The sequence below is a fragment of the Quercus robur genome, chromosome 3 (assembly GCF_932294415.1).
Source record: "Quercus robur chromosome 3, dhQueRobu3.1, whole genome shotgun sequence".
NCBI classification, from domain to species: Eukaryota; Viridiplantae; Streptophyta; class Magnoliopsida; order Fagales; family Fagaceae; genus Quercus; species Quercus robur.
In genome coordinates this window covers 45165813-45192136 of record NC_065536.1, presented here as the reverse complement: position 1 = coordinate 45192136, position 26324 = coordinate 45165813, and the positions used below count along the sequence as shown (strand labels likewise).

The following is a 26324-nucleotide window of genomic DNA, read 5'->3' as shown; positions in this document are numbered from 1 at the left end:
CATGTTTAAGTTCAAATTCATGTTTTCCTCTTCTTCTTCTCTTTTTTTTTTTTTTCTTTTTTTTTTCTTTTTAAATCTCTTCCATATTTTGGGGGAAAAAAAAAAGACTCCTACTATAAACCACTACTATAACTTCTCCATACATATCCTTATATTTAGGCACTAACATATCTAATTTTGAAAGAAAATAAAAGGCTAAAATTTAGGGAAATTTAAAAGATTAAGGTGGGGAATTGATGTGACCCTATTCTTATTTAAAAGTTTATCAAAAAAAAAAAAAAAAAAAAAAAAGACTACACTTTAAAAAAAATCCCATGCTCTATCCATGTACTATTTTAAAAAAATCCCACTTTCTATCCCACGTTTAAAAACTACCCAACCACCTGATACATGGCTTGCATTTTTGGATTGGGATTTGGATGCTTCTACTAATTTTTACAATAGTTGAGTATCCAATGAGTTTAAAATTGACAAACTTAATTATCAATACTTATATTGCATTTTTATAAGGTACATAAGTAAATTAATAAGTTTTTTGTTAAAGGAAATGCTCCTAGAACCTAGAAGGATCCTAAAATTTAGTAACTACACATCCATTCCCCCCCCCCCCCCCACCCCCTTTTTGGTGTTGTTGATGTTGTTCTTTTTTTCAACTTTTTTGTATGGCAGTTATAATTTTTTTTCTAATCCTAAAATTTAGCCATTTACTACACATCCATAACATAAGTAAATAAAAGTTTAGATTTCAAATTTTATGGCAGGAGATACACGTTTCTTTTGGTGTTGTTGTTCTTTTTAAAAAAATTAATAACATTTATCAATTTTTGTTTAATCCAAAAATTTAGTTTTTTAGTTCTAAAAGTTAGCCACTTACTACACATCCATAACAAAAGTTAAAAATAGTTTAAATTTCAAATATATCAACAACCTTTAAAATTGAGAAAAAGGTACGTAACATTTTTTATGAAGTAGTAAATTAATACTTATAAAAAAAATTGAAATTGAATTTGACATAGAATTATACAAATGATAAATATAGTTTCTATTACAAAAGAAATTTTTTTACAACAATTTCTTAGATAACAACCACTTTATGTGAGGTTTAATACATATATTAATTCTTGTAAAGTCTCTCACCCAAACTTATCTAATATTCCATTCCAATGACTCCTCAATGCAACCCAAAAAAATTTGTGCGTATGTGAACCTGAGAGAGATAAAAGAATTAGGGTTAAACCAAGTATTTTAAAATAATAATAATAATAATAAAAACTTTAATCAACAAACCAAAGTTAGCGTGCGTGTTATTAAAGATAATAGCATAAGTTTGTTAGAGTTTGTGTTTGATTTAAATTTTGATGAGATCATTTTTCCTGAAAATCCTATTAAAATTATTCAGAATAAAGATAAATATTTTTTTAGAATTTAACCACATCATCAACTATTTAAATAAATAACTAATGGAGATCTAAAAAAAGAAAAAAAGAAAAAGAAAAAAAAAAAGGGAGTTAACGTGTCAAAATTACATTTAAAAAAATAGAAAAAGAAAAAAAAAAGGGAGTTAATATTTCAAATTTACATTAAAAAAAAAAGAAAAAGAAAAAAAAGGGAGTTAACATTTCAAAATTACATTAAAAAAGAAAAAAAGAAAAAAAAGGGAGTTAACATGTATTAAAAAAAAAGAAGAAGGTAGAACTCAAGGTTGCTACATACCTAAATAAAAAAATAAAAAAATTTAATCAACAAAGTTAGCATGCATGTTATTAAAGATAATAGCATAAGTTTGTTACAGTTTGTGTTTGATTTAAATTTTGATGAGATCATTTTTCCTGAAAATCCTATTAAAATGTTCAGAATAAAGATAAAGATTTTTTAGAATTTAACTCTATCATGGACTCTTTAAAATCTTATCACCACGTCATCAACTATTTAAATAAATAACTAATGGGGATCTAAAAAAAAAGGGAGTTAATGTGTCAAAATTACATTTAAAAAAAGAAGAAAAAGAAAAAAAAGGGAGTTAACATTTCAAAATTACATTTAATAAAAAAAAGAAAAAGAAAAAAAAAAGGAGTTAACGTGATACATATAAAAAAATAAATAGTAGAACTCAAGGTTGCTACATACCTAAATAGAAAAATAAAAAAAATTTAATGCCAAAAACATATACAATGATGGTAAAAAAAACTAAAAAAATTTAACACCAAAAACATATACAATGATGGTAAAAAAAACTAAAAAAATTTAACACCAAAAACATATACAATGATGGTAAAAAAAAAAAAAAAAAAAAAAAAAAAAAAAAAAAAAAACTTTCTTAAAAAGAAAAAAAAATATGAAGAAGGAAAAAAAAAAGTGAGGAAGGAGAAGGAAATAGTAATTGATCATTTATATTTTGATCATTAATCAGGGAGTACTGTGGTAACTATTTTTATTTCAATTCAAATTTTTTAAATAAAATGTAAACAAAGGCTACTAAAAGAGGTAAGGGAAGCCATATTGTTTAATTGTTCACAAATGATTTTAAATGCTTCTTTTGTAGCATAAAGCCACCCTATCTTTGGATCACGATACTTACAACATGAAATGACAATTTATTAAGAAGTACAGTGGTAGAGTATATGAAAGAACCATTCATTTCAAAATTACATTTGAAAAAAAAAAGAAAAAAAAAGTTAACGTGATACACATAAAAATAAAATAAATAAAAAAAGAAAAAAAAGTAGAACTCAAAGAAAGTCAATCATAAACAAAAGAAAAGAAAACAAAGAGGAACTTGCAAAAGATAGAACCTAAAAATTTGTTGGAGCCTCTAACAGTAAATGTCTTTAATCTAAAGAAAAAGAAAGGAGGATGTAGAGCTAAACTAAGGGCACGTTTGGTACACTGTAATAATTATTACATGGGAATAGGAATAAATATTACAAGGAATACATTAAGTAGAAATGAAATAAGTATTACTATTAATTAGTTTGGTGACCATTTAGGAATAGAATCCTGAATATACATCTATAATTTAGTAGAGTATAAAAAGAAGATGTAATTAAATCATTTTTAAGTTAAATTTCCTAAAATACACTTGTTTTAGGGTGTTCAAAACAGAGCTAATAATTAACAAGGAAATTTTATTTTCTTTCTTTTTGAAGATGTGGCAACTAATGGCTTTTTAGAAAAAAATTTTATAAAATTATTACATAAGATGAAGGAATAAATATTCAGTACTTTTGATAAGGAATAGTTATTCCTCATTTTGAAGAATAACTATTCATAAGGAATAACTATTCATTGTAATAAAAACATAACCAAACAATCGAATAATTATGCCATAAGAATATCTATTTCATTACAGTGTCTATTACAGTCTACCAAATGTGCCCTAAATGTCTTCAATCTGAAGAAGAATGAGAGATAGAAAGTGAGATAGAAACTGTAAAGCGTACGTAAATTTGTGGGTCTTAAAGTGTAAGAGTTTTAATTTACATATTTATCCCCGCTAGTTGAAAACTTGTAAGTGGGTATGATGTGGGTATTTTAGACATAAAAAATGAGGAATCCAAATAGAGGAAGCCCCTTAATTAGTAGTATAGATTATGGAAGTAAATTTACCTTTTGGTGGTAAAGTGCAAATTTTGGGTGGAGATTTTCGTTAAGTACTTCCGGTTGTTCCAAAGGGTACAAAGGCAGAAATGATTGATGCATGCATAGTCAAGTTCCCATTATGGAAAGATGTTAAAGTGTTACATTTGAAGCAGAATATGAGGTCTATCAACAATGAAACAATGAAGAGTTTGCTGAGTACATACAACACATTGGTGATGGGAATGAACCATATATAATCAATGATTTGATTAAACTACCCCCTTCAATGGCAATGCAATGGGAGAGTCAGCATTCTATATACAACTTGATTGATCAAGTTTTTCTAAGTTTGCAAAAACATGCCAATGATGCAAGGTATATGGTTGATAGGGCTTTGCTAACACCTATAAATGATAATGTTGAATAGCTTAATGCAAAGATAATTTCTCAGTTTCTAGGAGATGAGTTTACGTTACATTCTTTTGATGAGGTTGAAGGAGATACGCAATATCTATATCAACAAGAATTCCTAAATTCTATATCTCCAGGGGGTTTACCACCACATATATTAAGGCTAAAAAAGGGTGCTCCAATTATGTTGCTGCACAATATAGATCCAAAAGTCGGATTATCTAATGGTACAAGATTGATATGCCGTGGATGTTTTAATAACGTAATTGACGCTAAAATTTTGACTAGACAATATGTGGATACACGCGTTTTTTTTTTTCCAATTATCCCTTTGAAGACAACAAAAAATGTACACTTGCCATTTGTAATGATCAGACGACAACTTCCTGTACGTTTGAGCTTTGCACTTACAATAAACAAAGCGCAAGGTCAGACAATTCCAACTGTTGGAATTTATCTTCCCAATCATGTTTTTAGTCATGGCCAAATATATGTGGCGTTGTCAAGGGGAGTCTCCCAATCCACCACAAAACTACTGGTGCAAAAAGGAAGAATACCTGAGGAGGAAGGTGTTCACACAAGAAATATTGTATATAAAGATGTTTTGTTCCCTTCATCATAGATATTAATTAACAATTGAAAAGAACTGTCTTACATATAGATTTATTTTAATAATTTACAAATTTTAATGGTTATGCTATCTTTGTTTTTTATATACAATTAATTGGTAAGAGGAAGGATGCCCAACTCAAATGTGAGGATTGAGTCCACTATGCTAAATAATGGAGTGCATGTTGTTCTTACTGCTCATTGGGAGAAGTAGAAGGATGATCAATCAATATCGAACATGGAGGCCATTGATAACAAGGTATATTTCTTTTTAGTGATATCTTTAATCAGCATCCCTTTCTATTGTTTTATCAAAATTAATATTAAAAATGTCATGCTGCGTATGGGTTAGGTTCAAAAATTGCAAATTTATTCACCTGGTTAGGGATTCACTGTTCGAGCTGACAAGAAAGAGCTTTGGAAAGAAGTGAAATGAGTTTTAGAGTCACAAGAATTGGAAAGATGTGTTACACTATTTTTTAAAATAGAAAAATAACTAATTGATAATCTTAATATACAAACATTTTTTTTCTTCATTTTGAAGTTCCAAGAACAAAGACAAACAACAAATCACTATCAAGAGCAATGAGGTTTCCAACATCCATAAGAATAAAGACAAAGGAAAAATGAAGGACGATGTGATCTCTAACACTCATGCCAACAGAGACAAATAGAGAATGAAAATCAAGGACAATGTGATTTCCAACATCCAAGAGCAAAAAAAGATATGAAGAAAAAAAATCAAGGACGATGCAATCTTCAACACCCAAAACAGTAAAGACAAAAAGAAAATGAGAGTCAAGGACAATGTGATAATAAAGCAGGTACAAATCATTACCACGTCTACTTTAAAAAAAAATAAAATTAATTACATAGTTTTTATATAAATTTTTTTAAAAAATTTTGGTAATTAAATGATAGTTCTTCAAGTCCCCAGCTGAAGTAGACAATTTCACATACTTGGAGCTATGCAATATCATCACAAGGTCAGTTCAAATATTTCATTTTACAAGTTTATGCTTGATATTTATTGTGCTTATCATTATTATGTACGTTTTAAAGTCTCTATTAATAACACAAACTAACACATTTTGTATCATAGGTTCATGGCAAATGCTGCTGGAAAGCAATTAGAATGTGAAACAAATAGCATTGCTCCACCAACTTCTCCACTGTAGGGCATAATATTAATAAGTTCACCTATTCCATGTTTAAGATGTAGTGCACTAATTTACAGTTTTATCTGATGTAAATATTTCAATTTTCTACATTAATCCATCAACTTCTTCATAATAGCTTTTGTAAAGGTCATCACATGTATTTTGTAAGTAGTTTTATTGTTACAATTTTATTATGCATTTTCAATATATGCACTATTTTTAAGATTTATTCAGAGGATCTTTTTTTTTTTTTTTCCCTCCCCCTAAAGGTTAATACTAAATTATTGCATCATCTTCTAATCAATAGCACGTTGATTATTGCATTTAAAAAAAGGCAAAAATGGATAATAATTACGGAATACTAGCCTCTGAGCACGCGCTCACGCACATGTTCAGAGGATTTTCTATTTTTTGAGTAAGGGTTAATTTAGAGCATTTATTATAATTTGGGATTACTACATTTTCCAATCACAAAAAAACCCTAAGGGTGTGATGAAAAATTATTTCTCCACACATGATACTCATCACACCCCTAGGTTTTTTTTGTGATTGGAAAATATAGTAATCCCAAATTATAATAAATGCTCTAATTTAACCCTTACCCAAAAAATAGAAGAGCCTTTGAGCACGCACGTGAGCACGTGATCAGAGGCTAGTTTTTTAATAACAAATTTTCATTTTTTAATAACAATTTTAATTAATAACAGTTTAATGACAACACTTAACTGAAAGGTAACCGAATACTGAATTGACAAAATTTGAAACTTGGAGGACTGAAATGACAAAACTAACACTTAGAGAATTGAAATGACAAAAGTTAAAACTTAAAATGTCAGTTTTGGATTTTAGCCAAAATAAAACTATACAAAGCCAAAATTTGAAAATAAATGAAATTAGGGCTACTATTAGAATGGCATATATTTCTTTTAAGTGGTCTACATCACAAAGCTTTGATCAACACCTAGGAAAAATGACCAAAATGTGAAACAAATTTTTCCCAGAAAACAATGAACATTGATTCTTGGGAGGCACACACCTATTATTTTAGGTGTACGCCACCTGGGGCAGTTTCCCAGAATTAAAGAAATTACCATGGTTTTAAAAACCAGATCAAATCGGCCGGTCTGATTGGTTGAATTGGGAACTGGTTACCGATTCAGTCCCAAAAAACCTCAATAATGGGTCGAAAATCGGGTTAAACCGGAAACCAGAGGCAAATCTAATTTTGCCCTGGTCTGATTTTTAAAACCATAGAAATTACACCAAAACATATTTCAAAAGTAAATTAGAAAACATGTTTGCATCCATGTCACGTGAAGAGTATATATATATAGACACACACACACACACATTACTCTATCTACACTTGGAATTATTTCTTAACTAGTCCCTTAGTTAAATCTCCTACCATAGCCTTATGTATCGAATCCGAGGTTGGAAAGTAGTATAAAATGTGTTTTCTAGAGTATTTTTAGGAACATAACCAAACAACTAAAATTGTTTTCAAGAGTGATTTCAAGAACGCAACCAAACACTTGAATATATATATATATATATATATATATTTTAAATGTTTTCACTTGAAAATATTTTATAGCCAGACAATATTTACAGGTAAAGCAAACACAACCTAAAAGTTTTATACTTTCTTATCAAATAAACAATTATAGATAACACTTTTAAATAAAAATGAACCAATGTTACAAAAAAAGGAAAGAAAAATCATGAAGAAGCTTTTCCGTGAAGACTAAAGAGAAGCATGATGTTGGTGGCTGAAATCAATGGGTCATTGGCGCGATGGACTAGGTTTGTGAAAGTTGAGGTTGCCAACGTGGTGGCTGAAATCAGTGGGTCATTGGCGCAATAGACTAGGGTTGTGAAAGTTGAGGTTGCCAACGTGAAGCAACACCATCACAAGACGTGAGATTTGTTCATGTAAAAGTATTTTAATTGAAGAGTTAATTAAGTAAATGAGTGACTCTCAGAATTGATATATATGTTCGCAATAGATATGTCTCTTCACAAGAGGTATATGCTTCTCTATAAATACCCCTGGGCAAAAATTTGTGCAGTGATGCTACATTGTACCATTTCTCACTGTAGACTCGAGTCTCCATAGGTCCGTTTGGATACAACTTACTCTGCTGAAAACTGAAAAGTGAAAACAATGTAGCAAAATAATTTTTAATTGTGTGAACAGTGCCGTGGGACCCGTGAACAGTGCGTAAACAATACGTGAACAGTGCACTTTGTCTTTTACACAGTGAATCCATGTGCATGAATAGTGTGATTACTGTTCATATACGCTTAAAAAAAAAAAAAAAAGCAGAAAATGCAAACGTAAGAGAAAAACGTGAATCCAAACACTCACTATATCAATGATTCCCAGTCTGACAACACTACCAACCACATCTAGGACCAACACCTTTCCCACACCCTGCAATAATGGAAGTTTTCCACACTAAGTATAACCTTTAAAAAAAAAAAATAGCACATTCTTAAAATTCTTAATCGTTCTTCCTTGAATGGGGTCATTGGCGTGAGGGACTAGGTATGTGAAAGTCGTTGGAATATAACCTTTATTTCTTCTTTCTTCTTTAATATGCTTTTAAAAAAAATTATTCCCTGCTTAAAAAAAGGGAAGAGAAAAAAAAAAAAAAAAAAAAAAAAAAAAAAAAAGAAGCTCTATTGGTAAAGTACAACCATCAGGTGAGAGATGAAAAGTAAAAAGGAAGGAAATGCGAAAAGAGCATTCTGTTTTCATTACAAGAGTTTGTTTGTTCGTTTGTTTGTTTTCAGTCTAATTTTTGCTTACACATCACAGCTTCTCCTATAAACGTGGGGGACGTTGGCCGTGGCCCCATCGATGCAAACTCCCATTAACAAAAGCCTCTTGATAGGCAATTTGAATACATAGGAAAATGAATTGGGACAATGGTAACAACAATTTTCTGATGCTCAAACTAATGTTGCAACTACCACAAGCACTAAGCCGAGCTTACTTTTCCATTATCACTTGCAAGTTATACACTGATGTAGTATAATTTAAGATCTTCCTATTGGTTGAAGCACAATCTAAAAGGAACAGTGCCCGATTCACTAAGATGATCAATCACAACTATGTTTATCATTAGCAAATATGATTCAGCTTGTATCAGCAGTTTACTATACAATAAGAAACATAAACATTGAAGTATCATAACATACTGGAACATTAGGATTTATGAGGTAAAACAAACTAGTGATACAAAATAAACAATCGCTTTCTCTTGTTAAATCCTGCTACAAACAAGATGAGAGAACTTTTATTTACAGATGCTCATGGCCGCTCTATGTATATTTGCTCAATTGCTTTGAACCCAGACACAAATTTAAGGGCTTTCACAGAACTCCATCTCCTGACATTCCAGGCAAAGTTTCGAGTGAGATAGATATATATTAAACAAAGAGTTAGCAACAGCTGTAAAACCTACGCACAAACTCAAGCAAACATATGCACCCACACTAGGGCACATCTGGCAAACTATTAATGTGAGTTTAATGGAAGATATTAGAGATAAAAACTTTATTAGTGTTTAATATGCAAGAAGACGATTGCCATTATGAAATATTTTTATGACAACTAAAGACTAACAAGTCAACTCCAATGTTCTACAAGAGTCACAAGAATGCTTGATTTCATGCATGAGTGTCACAATGATTTTATAAGCATTTCATGCATGAATGTTATGAGGGGTAAAGAAAACAATTTTGACATCATATATCCCAACCATAAAAAATGATGATATCTAGGTAATACTTCTAAGCCTTTTGGTAGAAAGAAGCCACAGGTTTAGGTGTTATTCATATTTGGGCCATCAGTTACAAGATAAACCCTGCACTAGACTGATTCATGCACTGAAGAGAAACTCCTGTCCAGCAGTGATTGTGACTTTGCAAGACATTTAAGAAAACTAGTATATGCTTTTGTTTCTAAAAAAACAACTCTGCACGTACCTTGCCGCAGATTGGACAACTTTCACTTCTTTCCAACCATTCATAAATACAACCAAGGTGAAAATGGTGAGAACATCGTGTTGTTATTTTAGGATTTTCTGGAGTATATTCTGCAAGAGAACAAATCAGATAATATTAAAATAATTCAAGAATCTAAGAAGCAATTGCTTTTTCCATTTTTACTACAGCAGAAAATACTGATGGCCCAAAAACATTAAACATATCCTAATCATATTATTGTAATAGCAAAAGCAGGCTACAAACATGTTAATTACCGTCAAGACATGTAGGACAGACATCTTCATCTTCAGAAGATGTTTGCATATAAGCAAGTCCATATGCAACTTTTGCTGCCAAAGCCTTCTCTGAGGACTCGGAATGGCTAAGTTTACTGTCTTCTTCAGATTCAACTCCGTTCCATTTCTTCGCAAAGCCCAACGACTCTGTACCAGAACTACTCATATTTCTCCTCAGTGGTTGAGAATCTTCCTGGAAATGCGTCATTGACTTATCACGCCTAGAGACCAAGCCATCACGTTGCAAACGAGAGTACCTCTGATCAGAATCAGAAGGCACTGGTCTGGACACAGAGAGATGAATATCGTTAGAGGGATTATCAGGCAATGCTGCGCCAATCCCTGATGATGCCATAGAAGCTCCTTGGATTGGTGGAGATATTGACCGTCCTTCAAGTCTATGAAATGTCGTACCATACTGCATGTGCAGGGTAGAAGGCAAACAAATAAACAATTACATAAAAAGTAAAGTGAAACAGAAAGAGCAGCAGTTAGAACAGGATTTCCCTCCATTAAAACAAAAGACCCAGTTGTTCAGGCACATTAATTACAGTAGGTGACACATAGAGGGTACATTGTCCTTGAATTAAAAAGGTGAGGCTTAAAAAGCATGTTACAAGGTGACTTGCGCCATCTAATTGTAGAGCTTATACTAATTTACTATGATTTAAAGGAATAAAATACATCATATGGTTAAAAATTGTTTATTTATACTATCTTGAAACTAATTTTTTTTTTACTCAAGTGGAAAGTCCTCCAAAGTTAAAGATAATAACATGTATATATAGTCTAGAGCACAGCCTGTGCCTGGCCCCTCTGCTAATCAAGGGAGGCAGTGCTGCTTAGGTTTTGCCTAGATGCCCAGGCAGCAATGTCTTGAACTGGTGATTCAAGACAATTGGCCATAAGTGTCCTAATTTATGGAAGTTTCAGCAGCAGCAGAATCAAATGGAGAGAATAAGTATTAACTCAATTAAAACATCTATAACATTTTCTATGCATATATAAGAGATGAAAAGGCAAAGTTTTGAGCTGTTTAAATGTTCATTGCATACCCCTGTGAATAGCTGGTGGAAAAAGTATCTCAGGCATAAACAGTGCCTATATATGGAATTGCTTGGAAGGGTGTATTCTTCTAATTCTCCATCACATGGACAACAGCAAAAAGCACCCATCTTTATGCTTCCCCAATAAATAAGAATGTACTGGTTGTTGAACAACAAAACTAACAAATTGGGAGGAAAAGAAAATGTTATTTTCAACTCCAGAAATTGACTACAAAACTTAACTGGAAATAAGTCAAAATGTCCAAACATGAAGATTTTACAATGTAATAGAATAACACAGTTTTATACGCTTGATGAAAATAGTCAGCATAGAAAAAAAAATTGACAGAATCGATGAAAACTGTTAATGTTAAAAATTTGTTGGGCAGTCCAAGCTTGGATTTGAGAAGCCCCTAGTTGACCCACCCACCACATAGACATAGATTACTATTATCGCCCAGTAATGCAGAACAAGCAACAGGGTTGAACCTGAGAAGCCCCCTCGTTGACCCACCTACCACATTATGATGACCCAGTAATGCGAAACTACTACAAAGAAATTGAATCAGAAAAGCAAGCGGATTAAGCAAATGGGTCAATGAATTTTAAACAAAAAAGATGATCAATTTGTTGTTTTACAGTCATTTTTTTAAGAGTGGGTTTAGGTTTTGATAGACATAGTGAGAGTGAGATTTTCCAGTTACCTTGATGATGATATTCGAGTAGATCCTCTGAAAAGTAATGTCAGAAACTTAAAGGTACGCCATGTGTGAAGCCTTGGAAGGATGTCCAACAAACCAACCAGAATCAGAGGTTTCCGATTTTGGGAACCTTCAGGATGAATGAGCAATTATGTACACGCGCAAACACTGTTAGAATTATTATTAAAAAAATTATTTTATTTTAGTTTATTTATTTATAAATATTTTGTCTGCTTTGGACTTTGGAGTTATGGAATAGACTACCGTATGGAAACACTCCCTTTTTATACGACAAAATATTAAATAACTATTATGGATTTGGTGGGAGTGTGGTACAGCTAAATTATCACTCCACACCGGCATAGACCATTGTAAAATTATTGTTTAATATGTGTTGTGTGTGTTTTTTTTTTTTTTTTTTTTTTTTTTTATTTATTTTATAATTTTTATTGTTAGTGATAATTTTTATTCCAAATTACTCTAAAACATAGTTATTAAACTCGGAATGATCAGGTCGAAAGTGACTCGACATCTAGACCAGACTGAGTAATTAAATGGACCATTTGTACACAAGATCCAGTCAAACCTTGTCAAACACGGCGTGTTTGTGGCGACCTATGTAACTTTGATGAGTTTTTATCAGCTTAGTGGGTTTATGAAATTTAAATTATATCTATAGGTCCACTTTATTGACTTGTTTATATAATATGGTAATTTAAAGGTGAGAAAACCTAAAAAATTAAAAGGAAATTTAACTTCTCTATATGTTTGTTTGCCTCTAAGACTCACATTCTATCAAAATACTACTCTATTATTGTGAAACCTTAATTTTGAATTATAATGGCCAATTTAATTTAGGTATATGCATATTTTTTAAATTTACATATTTATGTTATGATTTCTCAAACTCATTTTTATATACATTTATTTTTAAAATTTTTTATTTGACTTGCGATTTGACTGATGACCTAGTGACCTGGCTTATAGACCATGTCAATGTCCAAGTCGAGTTTAATAACCATGCTCTGAACTCTCACACACACGTAGGAGGGAGCCTTGTGCCTCGGCCCTTACTTCCCATCTCACAAGAACTTGTACTTGTGGAGTGACCATCGCTTTAAGGGTGCATGGTGGTAATACAATAGTATATCAACCCCATGGTGTTTGCTCCATGATAATTTCTTTTTATCGTCAAGCTAAAACACAAATTGATTTTTGGTTTAGGCAGAGGTTAAACTCCAAATTTTTTATTTGATAATAAAAGACTTTATCATGGTCTATATTGAGTTTATCCTTTAAAAAAAAAAAAAAAAAAACAAACAAACACACACACAAGGGAGAGGGAAAGAAGTTTTAACACAAAGGCACACAACTTTACTCAAAAGCCATAATAACTTTTAAGGGAGGGTGTGGCAAGTTATACTAGATACAACACACTCTCTTAAGTAATGTAGGACAATTATCCCTTTTTTTAGAAGCAAATACATACACACAAGGGAGAGAGAAAGTAGTTTATCCTAATTATTAATTATATGTATTCATATTTTTTTTATTTAATAATATAAATGACAACAAACGATTAACCTATTTGATTTTTAATTGTGAGTAGTGATGTGATGAATAGTTATTTTGTAAAAAATCACACAAAGTAACAGTTAGTAACTATCTTCTTAATGGAAAGAGATTATAAAGGACTAACTTAACATTAAGGATTGCAAATATTCCCCACCTGCCCCATTGTGTCCCAGATGAATTCTTCTTACACCAAAAAATGATAGGGTAAGGACAAGTTTTGCTCACCTCATCTCACCCCAAAATGTTTATATATAATTTTATATTTAATATATAGTTAAATGATTTATATATGAAATTTATTTTTTATATGTATTTTATTTATATTTTTTATAAATATTTTGTTACCATCCTTAAAACATTTGTTTTCTCTTTTTTTAGCAGTGAGACGAATGTCATTCTCTATCTCTTTCATTTGTACCTTAATAATGTTGAAAATCACTCATTAGAAATTAAAAAAAAAAAAAAAAAAAAAAACCCTTTAACATGCCTACCCCTAATTTGCCCCGCTCTCGTCCCGTGCTAAGATTTTCTCACCCTGAAATAGGGATGAGGCATCCCTAATCCAACCCAACACTAAACCATCCCATTGCCAAAATGATTATAAATACCCCGCCCCCGCCCCCGCCCCCCCCCCCCCCCCCCCAAAGAAATTATTAAGTCCACCAGGAGGACTGCTGATGTGGTCCTCTCTGTCCTCCTAACCAATAAAATGCTATTAGGAAGCTCACATGCATAGATGACATCATCTCGTTGGACAGGGAGGACCACATTAGCAATCCTCCTAACCAATAAAATGCTTTTATTTATGCAAATATGACATTATCTGATAATTTTTATTTTTTTATTCATTGTGCTGATTAGGATTAGGAAGCTCACATGCATAGATGACATCATCTTGTTTTTTTTTTTTTTTTTTTTTTTTTTTTTTTTTTTGAGAAAGAAAGATGACATCATCTTGTTGGACAGGGAGGACCACATCAGTAGTTCTCCTGATGTAAATAATATTACCCCCCCCCCCCCCCCCCTCAATTTTAAATGATGATGCGCACATGATAATTTTCCTCCACTTGTTGTGATCATTGATTATATATGGAAGTTGAGAAATAGGTATGCTTTAATGGTGGAAAATATGGCATCTATAGATACCATTATAGTGATAAACAAACAATTCCATTGTCAAGTTAAGGCCAGGCAGCTAAAAATTAGTGCCAGCCAACTTGCTCAGTCTACTAGTTAGTCCAAACCACTTATTGGTTTCATCGAAGCAAGTTGTGATCCTGTTGTGGAATGTGATAAAGGTTCTTGAAATTAGGATCATCAAAACCCGCTAGCATATATGTGACCCGACCCGACCCTACCTGACCAGAAACTGTTGATGTTAATATGATGTCCCGCATCGTTTTTGGATGTTGGTACAATATGAAAAGGTGTTTGTGAAAAGTTCAACGAGTATAAATCAAAGCCATTTTTGCCACTATACATTGCTAGAACAGGCGTGCTTTCCGTTTTTGCTTCTAATCCTAACACCATACAAACTGTCATCTTGTTGTATGCCTCTACTTCCAAGTTTTTTATCCTTAAATTGATTGATGGGAGTTGACATTAATTGTTGTGGTTAATTTTGTTTGATATATTATGATTGATTATTTGTGATATTGAGTTACTTTAATTTTGATTGATTATTTGTGATAATGTTAGTAGTTGATTTTGATTTTTATGTATAAAAAAAATATTTGCTTTGTTTAGATAGTTTTACAATTTAAAATACAAATAAATTCGGATTAGTTTATTTGGGTTTAATTGAGATCATTTGAATTCATTTGTTTGGTTTTTGATAATTGATCTATTGGGTTTAGAGTGTGTTTGGTAATAGCTTATTTAACTGAAACTGAATTTTTTTTACTGAAAGTACTATAAATAAAGCTAAAAGATAGTTAAAATAGTACAATAAGACTCATAAATAGTATAAAAAAATGTAACGAAATCTATGAATAGTAACAAAAATAAGCTGAATAGTAGCAAAAATAAATTAAATAGTAAAAAAAATTAGACTTTTTAAGCCACTGCCTAACGCAACCTTAGTATTAACTATTGAAAATACAAATAATTTTTTATTGGGGTGAAAAGTTTTGAGGGTGGTTTGGTATAGGAGTTTAAATATATGTTTTCAGTTTTTAAACAATATTACATGTATTTTCACACACTTTTTAACCACACATATTTTCAAAAAATACAAATAACATTATTAGAACAATGTTACCAAACGGTCTCTTGGTTTCTATAGACTCTAAAATTTGAATTATTGATTTTTATTTTGTTTTCCGTTTATTTATGGTGATTAATGATTGGGAAAAGTGCAGCACTAGAAAATTGGTGGGTGGAGGTGCAAATTAGCCTCTAAAGGCCTAGCTAATTACACTGTTAATCTCTGCTTCTTATGGCTTATATTTGCAGCTGGGTTGGCTTTTAAGAGTGAGGTTTGCTTAATCCGCATGATATGGTTTCTTATGGATTGGAGAGGGAGAAAGACAATTAAAACAAAGGACTCGACCCTCCTTTTCGATGAAATAGATGGACTCGCTCTTGTGAGGTCTAGCAAACAAGATTTTGAATCCATACATCTATTAAAAATATTTGAGAAGAATTGGCTTTTAGTTTAAAAAGTTTCAGACGCAAAATCACATTTTTAACTTAAAATTTAAATTTTCTTTAAAAAAAAAATGGGGTTTGGGTTAAGTTCGGACATCTAAGGCTAAAAAATTTGAGCAAGGCTCAAGAATGGGCGGTAATCGGGTTTTAGAGTTCAGGTATCCATGGGTCAAATTTTTGAATTGGGTTCGAGTAGACTCGATCCAAACCTGCACCATGGCCATCTCTACTTGGAATGGCAAAGCTAGACCAAAAGTAATTCTATTTTCGGCCTTGTGGTAGTAGAGGCAACTGCTATTTGCTGAAGTCTTCATCTTGCTAAAATAGTGGGTGTTCAAGAAATTGATTCTAGAAAACAACTCTATACGCCTTGTCCAACCAGCATTCTATCCCTCACTGCAATTTGTATGTTTAATTGGATAAGCAAATCTATTATCGTTGTAGCCCACACCTAAGGTAAATAGGCTCATAAAAGATAGAAACTTTTCCAAATAATAATAATAATAATAATAATAATTGTTATATTATTATTATTATTATTAAATTGATAGACATCTAGTGTTACATGCTCTGTTTGAGAAGGCTGAATCTGATGGGAATATAAGGGGAGTTTCCCTCTATGCTGCTGGCCCATGGGTTTTGCATTTTGGTCCTAAGTGCTCTTTAAGGGAGAAAGAGCAGGAGGTGGCTGAAGAGGTTATCTAACCTTGGCAGTAGCGTGCCCTCCAAGGTGCTTTCATGGCCTTTGAGGGGTCTCGAGGGCATGACATGGCCTCGGCCATGTGCCCACACTGGGTTTCCACTGCCTAGGCAGCATGCATGCTAGGGCCTTGGTTGCGTGCCCAAAGGGAACTACCATGGCCTAGGCAGTGTGCATGCGGGCATGCCATGACCTTGGCTGCGTTTGTCGCACCACAAACCCAAAAGGGTTCAAAGCATGAGAAATACAACCTAAAGATACCTGTAGAATTTTCTTTTTTTAACAATTCAATTCAAATAATTCATACTAAGTACCAACATCAAGAATTTTCATAATAATTTCATTAATGATACTCCCAAAGTAAGTCAAAACTCTATGCAATAATCACAAGAACCATTGACCACAAAAGAATGGAGGCCTGAATAGATATAATTACACATTATCAACTTATACCATTAGTGGGAGTAAAAGTTATCACCACTATTAGATACAAAAAAAAAAAAAAAAAAAAAAAAAAAAAAAAAAAAAAAAAAAAGAGTCAAGCCTTCTCTAGCATGTACAATACCTAAGGATCATCATCACAAAAGTTCAGCCTCCATTAATAGTTTGTCTAACTATTGCTAGCCACAAAAACATGTCTTAAGAGAGTGTTACCTACTCTAAAAAAGTTTGTGAAAAAATAGGATGAGATAGGACCCATTAAGTAGCATAATTAATGAGGGTAGGGGAAATGTAAGTTTCCATGATAATAAATAGTTTACAAAGCATGTTATAATTTGAAAATTTTTGACTGATATCTACAAAATCATTTTCAATAAAAACATGACAAGAATTATTATACAATGTAGGAGGACACAACTTATAAAACACAATTTCTGATTAAATAATCCAGCACAAAGCCCGTCAGAATAATCACCACAAAACTACATAATATATATATATATATATATATATATATAGACACCCCATTTTACAACTCGCATTTAACCAACAGATAGATTTTCAGATTTGTGATACAAAACAAATCTTGATGCTATAACAATCATAATGGTATGTCATGGGCTTTGATTGGACCACTTGATTAAAAGTTATCATACAAACAAGTTTCAATGATCATGGCTCACCTACACGATGGGCCTGATCACATCCTATTTTAAAAACTTAATTTTGATTGGTTCTCACAATAATTAATTTAAAATTAATTAAGTGTGATTTTTGATTGGATTTCATTTTACTTCATTTTTTTAAGAAATAATAAAAAATGTTTTCCTTTATGGCGTCTCATCTGCTTTTTTTTTTTTCCTTCTTTTTTATTATTATTAATTTTAGAGAGAGAAAAATATATGATCCATGAAAAAATTCAAAAAAAAAAAAGAAGAAAAATGCTCAAAAAAACGTTATTATTCTCAGCAGCAACTTGAATCGCATTTTTGGCTGGGAAGACGTTGAAATTTTATTTTCTCTATTTCTGTAAAAGTTGTATAGAATTGAATTTCCTCTCAAAAAACACTAATCTCGAATCAATTGGAATTTTGAGCAAAAAGTTCTAGCCATATGAAACAGGTGCAGAAGATAACATAAATTCAGCATCATCTTCAATTTTCTTTCAGAGAAAAACAGATACATTCTATGAAAAATTTCAAAAAATAAAAAAATGCTAAAAAAACGTTACTATTTTCAGCAGCAACTTGAATCACATTTTTGGCTAGGAAAAAGTTCAAATTTGGTTTTCTCTATTTCTGGAAAAGTTGTATAGAATTGAATTTCCTTTCAAAAAACACTAATTTCGAATCAATTGGAATTTTTAGCAGAAAGTTAGAGCCAAACTACAAAACAGGTGCAGAAGATAACACAAGTTCAGCATCATCTTCAACTTCCTTTCAAAATTCAAATCCATTCCAGCTTATTTAAACAGGTTTATCTCCTCCCTTAGCTTTAGAAGAAAGCTAATAACTTAGCTTTAAAGCTAAGCCATCCCTTCCCCTATAAAGAGAGAAGACCTCTTTCATTTTCTGCACCCCATTCCCTCTGGAGAGCTAGTGAGAAAGCAGAAAAGAAAAGCTGTTGTGCAACCATTGTTTTTACTTTGGTTGTAGTTTAGTACTTCCTTACTTTGGTTGTAGTTTAGTACTTCCTTACTTTCTCCCTAGACCTTTAAGTGATCACTTCCCCATTTAATTCATGCTCTATGTTGGTAAGTAGTTAATTGTGTTCTTTAAATTTCTACACATGCTTGAATAAATGCTTCCAAGTCATTATTTGTTTCTTTCATGATATGCTTGGATGAACATGCCTATATATCTCATTGATATTACTTTTACATGCTTAGATGAACATTTCTAAACTAATACATAGCTTTCTCTTGAATGCTTAGATTAACACTTCTAGGCTAATGCACAGCTTTCTCTTGAATGCGATGAACACGTCTAGACAGTTATTTTACTTTTTTTAAATGCTTAAACAAAAATGTTTAAGAATTTTGATTTTCTCTAGATGAACATGTCTGTCTAAGAGATTTTTCTTTACTTTTTTTTTTTTTTTTCATAATTGCTTGGATGATCAAATATGCTTAAATGTTTTGTTTTTCTCTTTGTAATTGTGTGGATGACAAATAGCATGACAATTCTTTGTTTTCCTTCACATGCTTGGATAGACACTTCTAAGTTATTATTTTCTTTTCATAACATGCTTAGATGAACATGTCTAGGTAGTTATTTCTCTCTTTTTTGAATGCTTAGATGAACAAGTCTAATTATCATTATGGTTTTCGCTTAAATACTTGGATGAACATGTCTTGGTGTCTTTGTTCTTCTCATGATTGCTTGGATGATTCGTAGGTCTAAAAATAAATTTTCTTTTGCAATTATGTTAATGACAAATAACATGCCGATTTTGTTTTCCTTCACATGCTTATATGAACATGTCTAGGCTAGGAATTCCTTATTTACATTAATTTCTTGGATGAACATGCCATTACTTTCATGCTTTCTTTACATTTAAATTGTTATCTAACAAATTTCACTTTTTGTTTCTCTTTATGTCAAATTCTCCAACACATATTTGTTTACAATTCTCGCAAATTAACATGTTTATATGATATAATGTTTGTATTTGTTTGACATGACATGATATTGGCCACCCTAACCTAGGAGACCGGTTTTACCGGGAGAGATGGGTGCTTAATCCCTTCCTATCTCGTAAATTAGCTTCCGAACCAAGATCAAGGGTTCTAGACTAGGCTCTTGTATATGTAATTTTACATTTTTTTAGAATGTAACTAGGAAACAAAATAATGTAATTTACTTTCTTAGATTGTATCTAGGACTAAAAAATCATTGTAAATTTTTGTTACAAAATTGATGTAAATTGTCATATATATTAATACAACAGAAACTTTTTTTTTTTTTTTTATAGTGAAGGTTTTCTTATTTTTCCACTTAAATTAAAGAAGTGGAGAGTCCATGTAAAACCCTCGATCTAAGGGGAGTACATTTTACAATGAATTCGGCATTTTGAGCATCACGATCCCACTTGTTTGTGCGGGGTAGGCCCAATTTGAGATAAAATTGGCAAGCTAGGGTTGCAGTCGCTCACGATACACACACACACACACACACACACTTATACTGTGAGCAATAAAAACATCATTCCAAAACTAAGAACTTCAACCCAAGGCCACATGACAATGCCAACACAAAGCCAGAACTCAATCTGCCAACACAAAGCCGAAACTAATTTGCCGACACAAAGCCAGAACTCATTGCCAACACAAAATTGGAACTAATTTGCCAACACAAAGCTGGAACACATTGCCAACACAAAGCCAAAACTAATCTACTGACACAAAGCCAGAACTCATAACCATCACAAAGATGAGGGCTAAGATACCAATGTCACACAGACTATAGTATCTAGATAGGTAATCACCAGGTAATCACATGTCACTGCCCAATGGTAAAAACATAAAGAGCTCACAGTATACATGAAATCAAAACACAGTTCAATTCCAAGTAATTTCACAAAAAAAAACCTTTGAAATACCCAATAAAATCACAAGGTTCTTAAAGCCTTCAAACTCATTTCTTGTCAAAAAGATTTTGTATCAATTTTCCCAAATATCACAAGTCAAGATAAAACATCTTTAAATTTTGCAAATAATGCAATAAATTGATAAAATCCATTCCAAAGAATTAAGTCAAAGATGCTTATCTTTTCCATACTAACAAATCATGCATTTCCTCATATGCAATAACAAATATGATGCACTTTTCATAAAAAATCATATATGTTAAGGTTACAACACAACACTTTCTAGGAAAAATATAGTTTCCATAAATAGTTTCCCAAAACGTGTTTAACCCAAAAAAAATATTTTATGCAACATTGTTATTTTTCAAAAATCCCATTAAAATGCTACTTACCTTGCAACCTGCAAAAAGTCTAATTCTCCAAGCTCCAAATGAGATTAGCTAGAACCTAAACAATACCAAGAAAACATATCACGATAAGCATAAAACTTGACATTGCATCTAACTACAAATTAGAGATCGCTAAATAAGAAATTAATTAGGCAAGCCTAAGTATTTAACCTCATAAGTAATGTATCCCACTTCCAAAGTTACCCAACAATTTAATTCACAAGGCATAGACTCCAATTTATTAAATTAACCCATTCAAGATCTTCTCCTTAATTCTAAAATCTTAACAATTTATTAGTAACTTCCATAAGATTTATACATCATCATCAAGAGAGACCCATGAAACAAAATCACAATATCTACCAAGAAAAGAATTTTAAATCTTCAACTAGCTCTAAATAAACTCAACAGTAAAGAAAATTAGATTTACCAACTCTCACATGATAGAACCCAAAACCCCAAAATTTCCACCATAAATAAATCTTAGATAGCCACCATTTGTAAAACCATAAACCCACTCATCAAATAAATCCACCAAGTCAAAACCCATAGGCATAAATCACATGAATATTATTATCAAAGTTTAGATAAAGAGAACCTCTAGCAAAAGCAAATAAACCCACCAAAAGATTAGGAATTTTACCTCAAATCTTAGCTTTTTCCTATGGAGTTTTCTGGTAAACCTTGCCGGAAAAAATGGTAGAGGTGGCTGTGAGATGAGCACCAATGAGAGAGTGGAAAGAGAGGGGTAGAGAGTACTGTATGCGGGTGTGTTTGTGCTTGAGTGTGAAAATAAAAGAAATGAAGGCAACCACTTCACTTGCAGGCCAAGTGGGAGAGAGTGAGATATTTTGTGAGAATGAGTGGTTGGGAAATAAGGCGTAGGTGGGGTCACGTGTGAACCATAAAAAAATCTGACTTTTATTTTTTAAAGGTTGGGATGTTACAGCGTGCCAAGCTGCCATGGCTTAGGTAGCATGCACGCCTGTATGCCGTGGACTTGGTTGCATGCACATGCTGGGCTACCATGACCTATGCAACTTGCACGTGTGGCTGCTAGGGGCATGCCGACACTCCCAAAGGAGGTTATTTAGGCATGCCTGTGTGTACCCTAGACAAGGGCGGCTCTACATGCATCTCAAGGTGGTCACAGGACCACCCTAACTTGCCAAAATATATATATATATATATATACATACTTGCCAAAAAAAAAATACACACACACACACTAAACTAACCTATTTTGACCACCCTAATAAAAATATTGACCACCTTGATTTGAGAATTACAAGAATTTCAATTCAATAAAAATAAGAATAATGTTACATTCACAACATTTTTACAATAATTTCATAACAAATCTTATGTGATAAGATGAAATCGGTTACTAATTCTAATTTGGTTCCAAAATTGACATCACTTTTTAAAGCACTAATAACAAATTGTTGTATAAGATTTGTTTTAATAATGTTGTAGATGTAACATTACTCCAAAAATAATTTTGGCCCCTTAATAAAAATATTGTAGTTATGAGTTATCCTTGATAGTGCTAGCAGTTATGCTTTTTTGGCTTTGCAGTGGCGATAATTTTGCTTTCCTTAACGACTCAGCTCATAGCTATAGCAAACATCTTCCGTTTTTCTTTCTATTCTCTATTATCATTTCAATTCTATTACTTTATTACTCTTATCTCAACATTCTCAATTCCCACTTTATCTCTTATCAATCATTTCGTCTTCGTTTTTTCTTTCTCTTTGTTAGCAGAAAAAAGTGGTAACAATTCATATATTTTCGGTTTTTTTTTTTTTTTTTTGGTGATATTGATATATTCAAGTTGTTTCTTTATTAAATTTTGTAAAATTTAAGTTTCTTAGTGACCACTCTACAAATAATTCCTGGAGTCGCCACTAACCCTACACCACCTCGCCCCGCACTCTGGCCAAATTGGCTTGTATTGTAGAGAGGGTTTCTAGCAATTGATTTAGCATTTTTTGAATTTTTTGAATTTTTATGATTTTTCTGGTTTTTCGGCTTCTGAAAATCATAAAAAGAAACATGTTGAATTTGGCCTTGAAATTTTTACAGCTTCAAGGTTGGATTTTTCTTAACATGCGTGCAAAAAATTAGGGCAAGATTCAAAGAATTGCTCCAAATAAAAAGCCATTATGTTTCCTTAATAAATCAATGTTTCCTTGTGACAAAGGGGATTTGGTCCTAAGCACTCTTTAGGCGGGAAGAGGTGTTCGGTGATGCATGATGGCAACCCCCCATGAGCTTGGCCACGGGTAGGCATGCTCAAGCCAATGTTTTGGGACCACACCCACTGTTTGCCTTGCGAGAGTGTGCCTAGGCTATACCGAGCATGTGTGGCCCGACCACCACACAACTACTACAACAGCCATCAAGAGACCATTGATTTTGCCACTGGGCATGGTGGGTGTGGCCTCGAATAGGTGGCCTTGAGAAAACATTCACATATGTTTGATCATCACCTTAAGCTTGTTCTATGTGTCACTGGGTGAAAAGAACACTGTCCGCCTTGCAAGAAAGCATCGTAACTATATTGCCCATCTGTGAAACTCCTCCCCACAACCACCCCGGTGATTTAGTCAATCCTTCACCTTTACGAACAAGCCTCAAGTCAAAATATTAACAGAGGAAACACAAATGTCTTCTTTAGTTCCAATACTTTAGCCCAGACTCAAGAAGTCATTATAACTTTCTTAGGTGTCCTAGCAATCCAAAGATATGAGCAATACTTGGGTTTTCCATCTCTGGTGGTCATGCTAAAAAGAAATCTTTCCGTATTATTAAGGAGAGAATTTGGAAAAAGCTCAAGAGGTGGAAAGAGAAATTGTTTTCTCAAGTTGGTTGTGAGATTCTCATAAAGACAGTGATTCAAGCGATTCCCACCTACACCATGTCATGTTTTAAACTCCCAAAAGGGCTCACTAAAGATATCGAATCTTTGATCAGAAAGTTTTAGTAGGGCTATAGAGGTGACCAGAGAAAAATTCACTGGGTTAGCTGGGAAAAACTTTGTCTTCCCAAAAATGAAGGTGGTGTTAACAATAAAAAGTCCCCAGGTTGATGACTTCAAGGACTTTGGTGTCCCTAGAGTGAATGTGGTAAGGTGTGCTTTGGCAGAGCAGAGAGACATTGATGATTGGCGAAGGAGTACCATCTACCAAACTTACACTAAGTGTGGAGACAAAACTTGCAAGGTTATTATAGATAGTGGGAGTTGAATTAATGCGGTGTCCTCTAACGTTGTTTCCCGCCTAGGCTTGAAATTGACCCTACACCCTAACGCATATAAAGTTTCTTGGGTGGATACTTCCTCCATAGCCATAAAAGAAAGATGTGTTGTCCCACTTCAATTCCTCACCTACAAGGTTGAAATATGGTGTGACGTAATTCCCATGGATGTAGGGCATATTATCTTAGGTAGACCTTGGCTTTATGATTTGGATGTCACCCTTCATGGGCGATCCAATTCTTGCTCATTTATGTTTGAAGGTAAGAAGATTGTGCTCAATCCTTTGAAACCCAAGCCAATCGATATAAGCAAGAAGACAGAAGCACCAAAGGCGAAAGGCCTAAACATCATAAGCCCAAAGGCATTTGAAAAGGTAGTAGTTCAAAAATCTATTGTGTTTGTCTTAGTTGCCAAGGAACTTCATGGAGAGACCCGTGAGGAGCAACCAAAAGAAGTGAAGTCAGTGCTCCAGGAATTTAAGGATGTTTTCCCTAAGGAACTCCCCAATCATTTACCACCCATGCGTGACATACAACACGCCATAGATTTTGTGCCTGGAGCGACCTTACGTAACTTGCCTCACTATAGGATGAGCCCTACAGAGCATGTCAAGTTGCAAAGGCAAGTAGAAGAACAACTTAGGAAGGGATTTGTTCGTGAAAGCATAAGCCCTTGAGCACTCCTTGTACTCTTAACTCCAAAGAAAGATGGAACTTGGAGGATGTGTGTTGATAGTCGTGCCACCAACAAGATCACTGTGAAATATCGTTTTCCTATCCCTCAGTTGGATGACATTTTGGATATGATGGCTGGAGCAATGATCTTCTCCAAGATAGACTTGAAATGCGGCTATTATCAAATTAGGGTTCGTTTTGGTGATGAGTGGAAAACTGCCTTCAAGATGAAGGATGGTTTATATGAATGGATGGTCATGCCTTTTGGATTGTCCAATGCTCCTAGTACCTTTATGAGAGTGATGACTCAAGTGCTCAAGCCTTTTATGGGGAAGCTCTTGGTTGTGTACTTTGATGACATCCTCATCTATAGTAAGTGTAGGGAGCAACACTTATACCACCTAACTCAAGTTTGTACTACCCTTAGGAAGGAGAATTTATATGGTAACCTCAAGAAGTGCTCTTTCTTCACCGATAAAGTCATCTTCCTAGGTTTCATACTATCCTCTGAGGGAGTTTCTACCGACCCCCAAAAGGTTCAAACGATTGTGAATTGGCCCCAGCCCAAAAATATCCATGAAATTCGAAGCTTTCATGGGCTCGCTTCCTTTTATCGTCGATTCGTCAAGGGGTTTAGTACCATTATGTCCCCATCATTGACTGCATGAAACAAGGGGAGTTTGTTTGGACTAAAGTTGCTGCTAAGTCTTTGAATGAGGTAAAACAAAAGATGACTGAGGCACCTATCATGCGTCTCCCTAATTTTACCAAGCTTTTTGAAGTGGAAGGTGATGCCTCAAGTATTGGTATAGGGGGAGTACTTAGTCAAGAGTGCCACCCAATTGCTTATTTTAGTGAGAAATTGAATGATGATAAGTAAAAGTAGTCCACATATGACAAAGAGTTTTATGCCATTATTCGAGCTCTTTGGCATTGGCGCCATTGCCTGTTGTCTCGAGAATTTGTTATCTACTTGGATCATGAAGCTTTGCGCTATCTCCATTCCTAAAAGAAGCTAAATTTTAGGCACGGTAGCTGGGTTGAATTTCTGCAATGCTACTACTTTGTGGTGAAACATAGGGTGGGAGTTGAGAATAAGGCTGTTGATGCACTAAGTCAAAGGGTGTCTTTGCTATCCGTCATGAGTGTTCAGGTCACTGGGTTTGAACGACTTAAGGATGACTATGAGTCATGCCCAAATTTTGGGGAGCTCTACACTAGCCTAAGTAATGCCCCACGGCCAATCCTGGA

The 26324-nt window shown here is 33.2% G+C and overlaps 2 protein-coding genes across 8 annotated transcripts; one reads left to right on the top strand and one right to left on the bottom strand.

Annotated features, from left to right (window-relative positions):
* Window positions 1-8864: 8864 nt before the first annotated feature.
* Window positions 8865-11971, bottom strand: LOC126718051 (E3 ubiquitin-protein ligase At3g02290-like). 7 transcript variants are annotated; one of them, XM_050420082.1, is made up of 6 exons: window positions 11802-11971; window positions 11528-11646; window positions 11107-11276; window positions 10031-10469; window positions 9756-9865; window positions 8865-9157 (listed from the first exon to the last, which is right to left on the bottom strand). In XM_050420082.1, the coding sequence occupies exons 3-6, from the start codon at window positions 11224-11226 to the stop codon at window positions 9131-9133; spliced, it is 696 nt and encodes a 231-aa protein (XP_050276039.1). In that variant the 5' UTR covers window positions 11227-11276; window positions 11528-11646; window positions 11802-11971; the 3' UTR covers window positions 8865-9130. The 7 variants fall into 7 exon arrangements, with proteins under 7 accessions (XP_050276039.1, XP_050276042.1, XP_050276041.1 ...); XM_050420085.1 differs by having other exon boundaries at window positions 11616-11646; XM_050420084.1 differs by having other exon boundaries at window positions 11528-11643.
* Window positions 11972-24562: 12591 nt separating this feature from the next.
* On the top strand, window positions 24563-25075 carry LOC126719644 (uncharacterized). The gene has a single exon (XM_050422177.1). It carries the CDS (start codon window positions 24563-24565, stop codon window positions 25073-25075), a length of 513 nt encoding a protein of 170 aa, XP_050278134.1.
* The last annotated feature ends 1249 nt before the right edge of the window (window positions 25076-26324 follow it).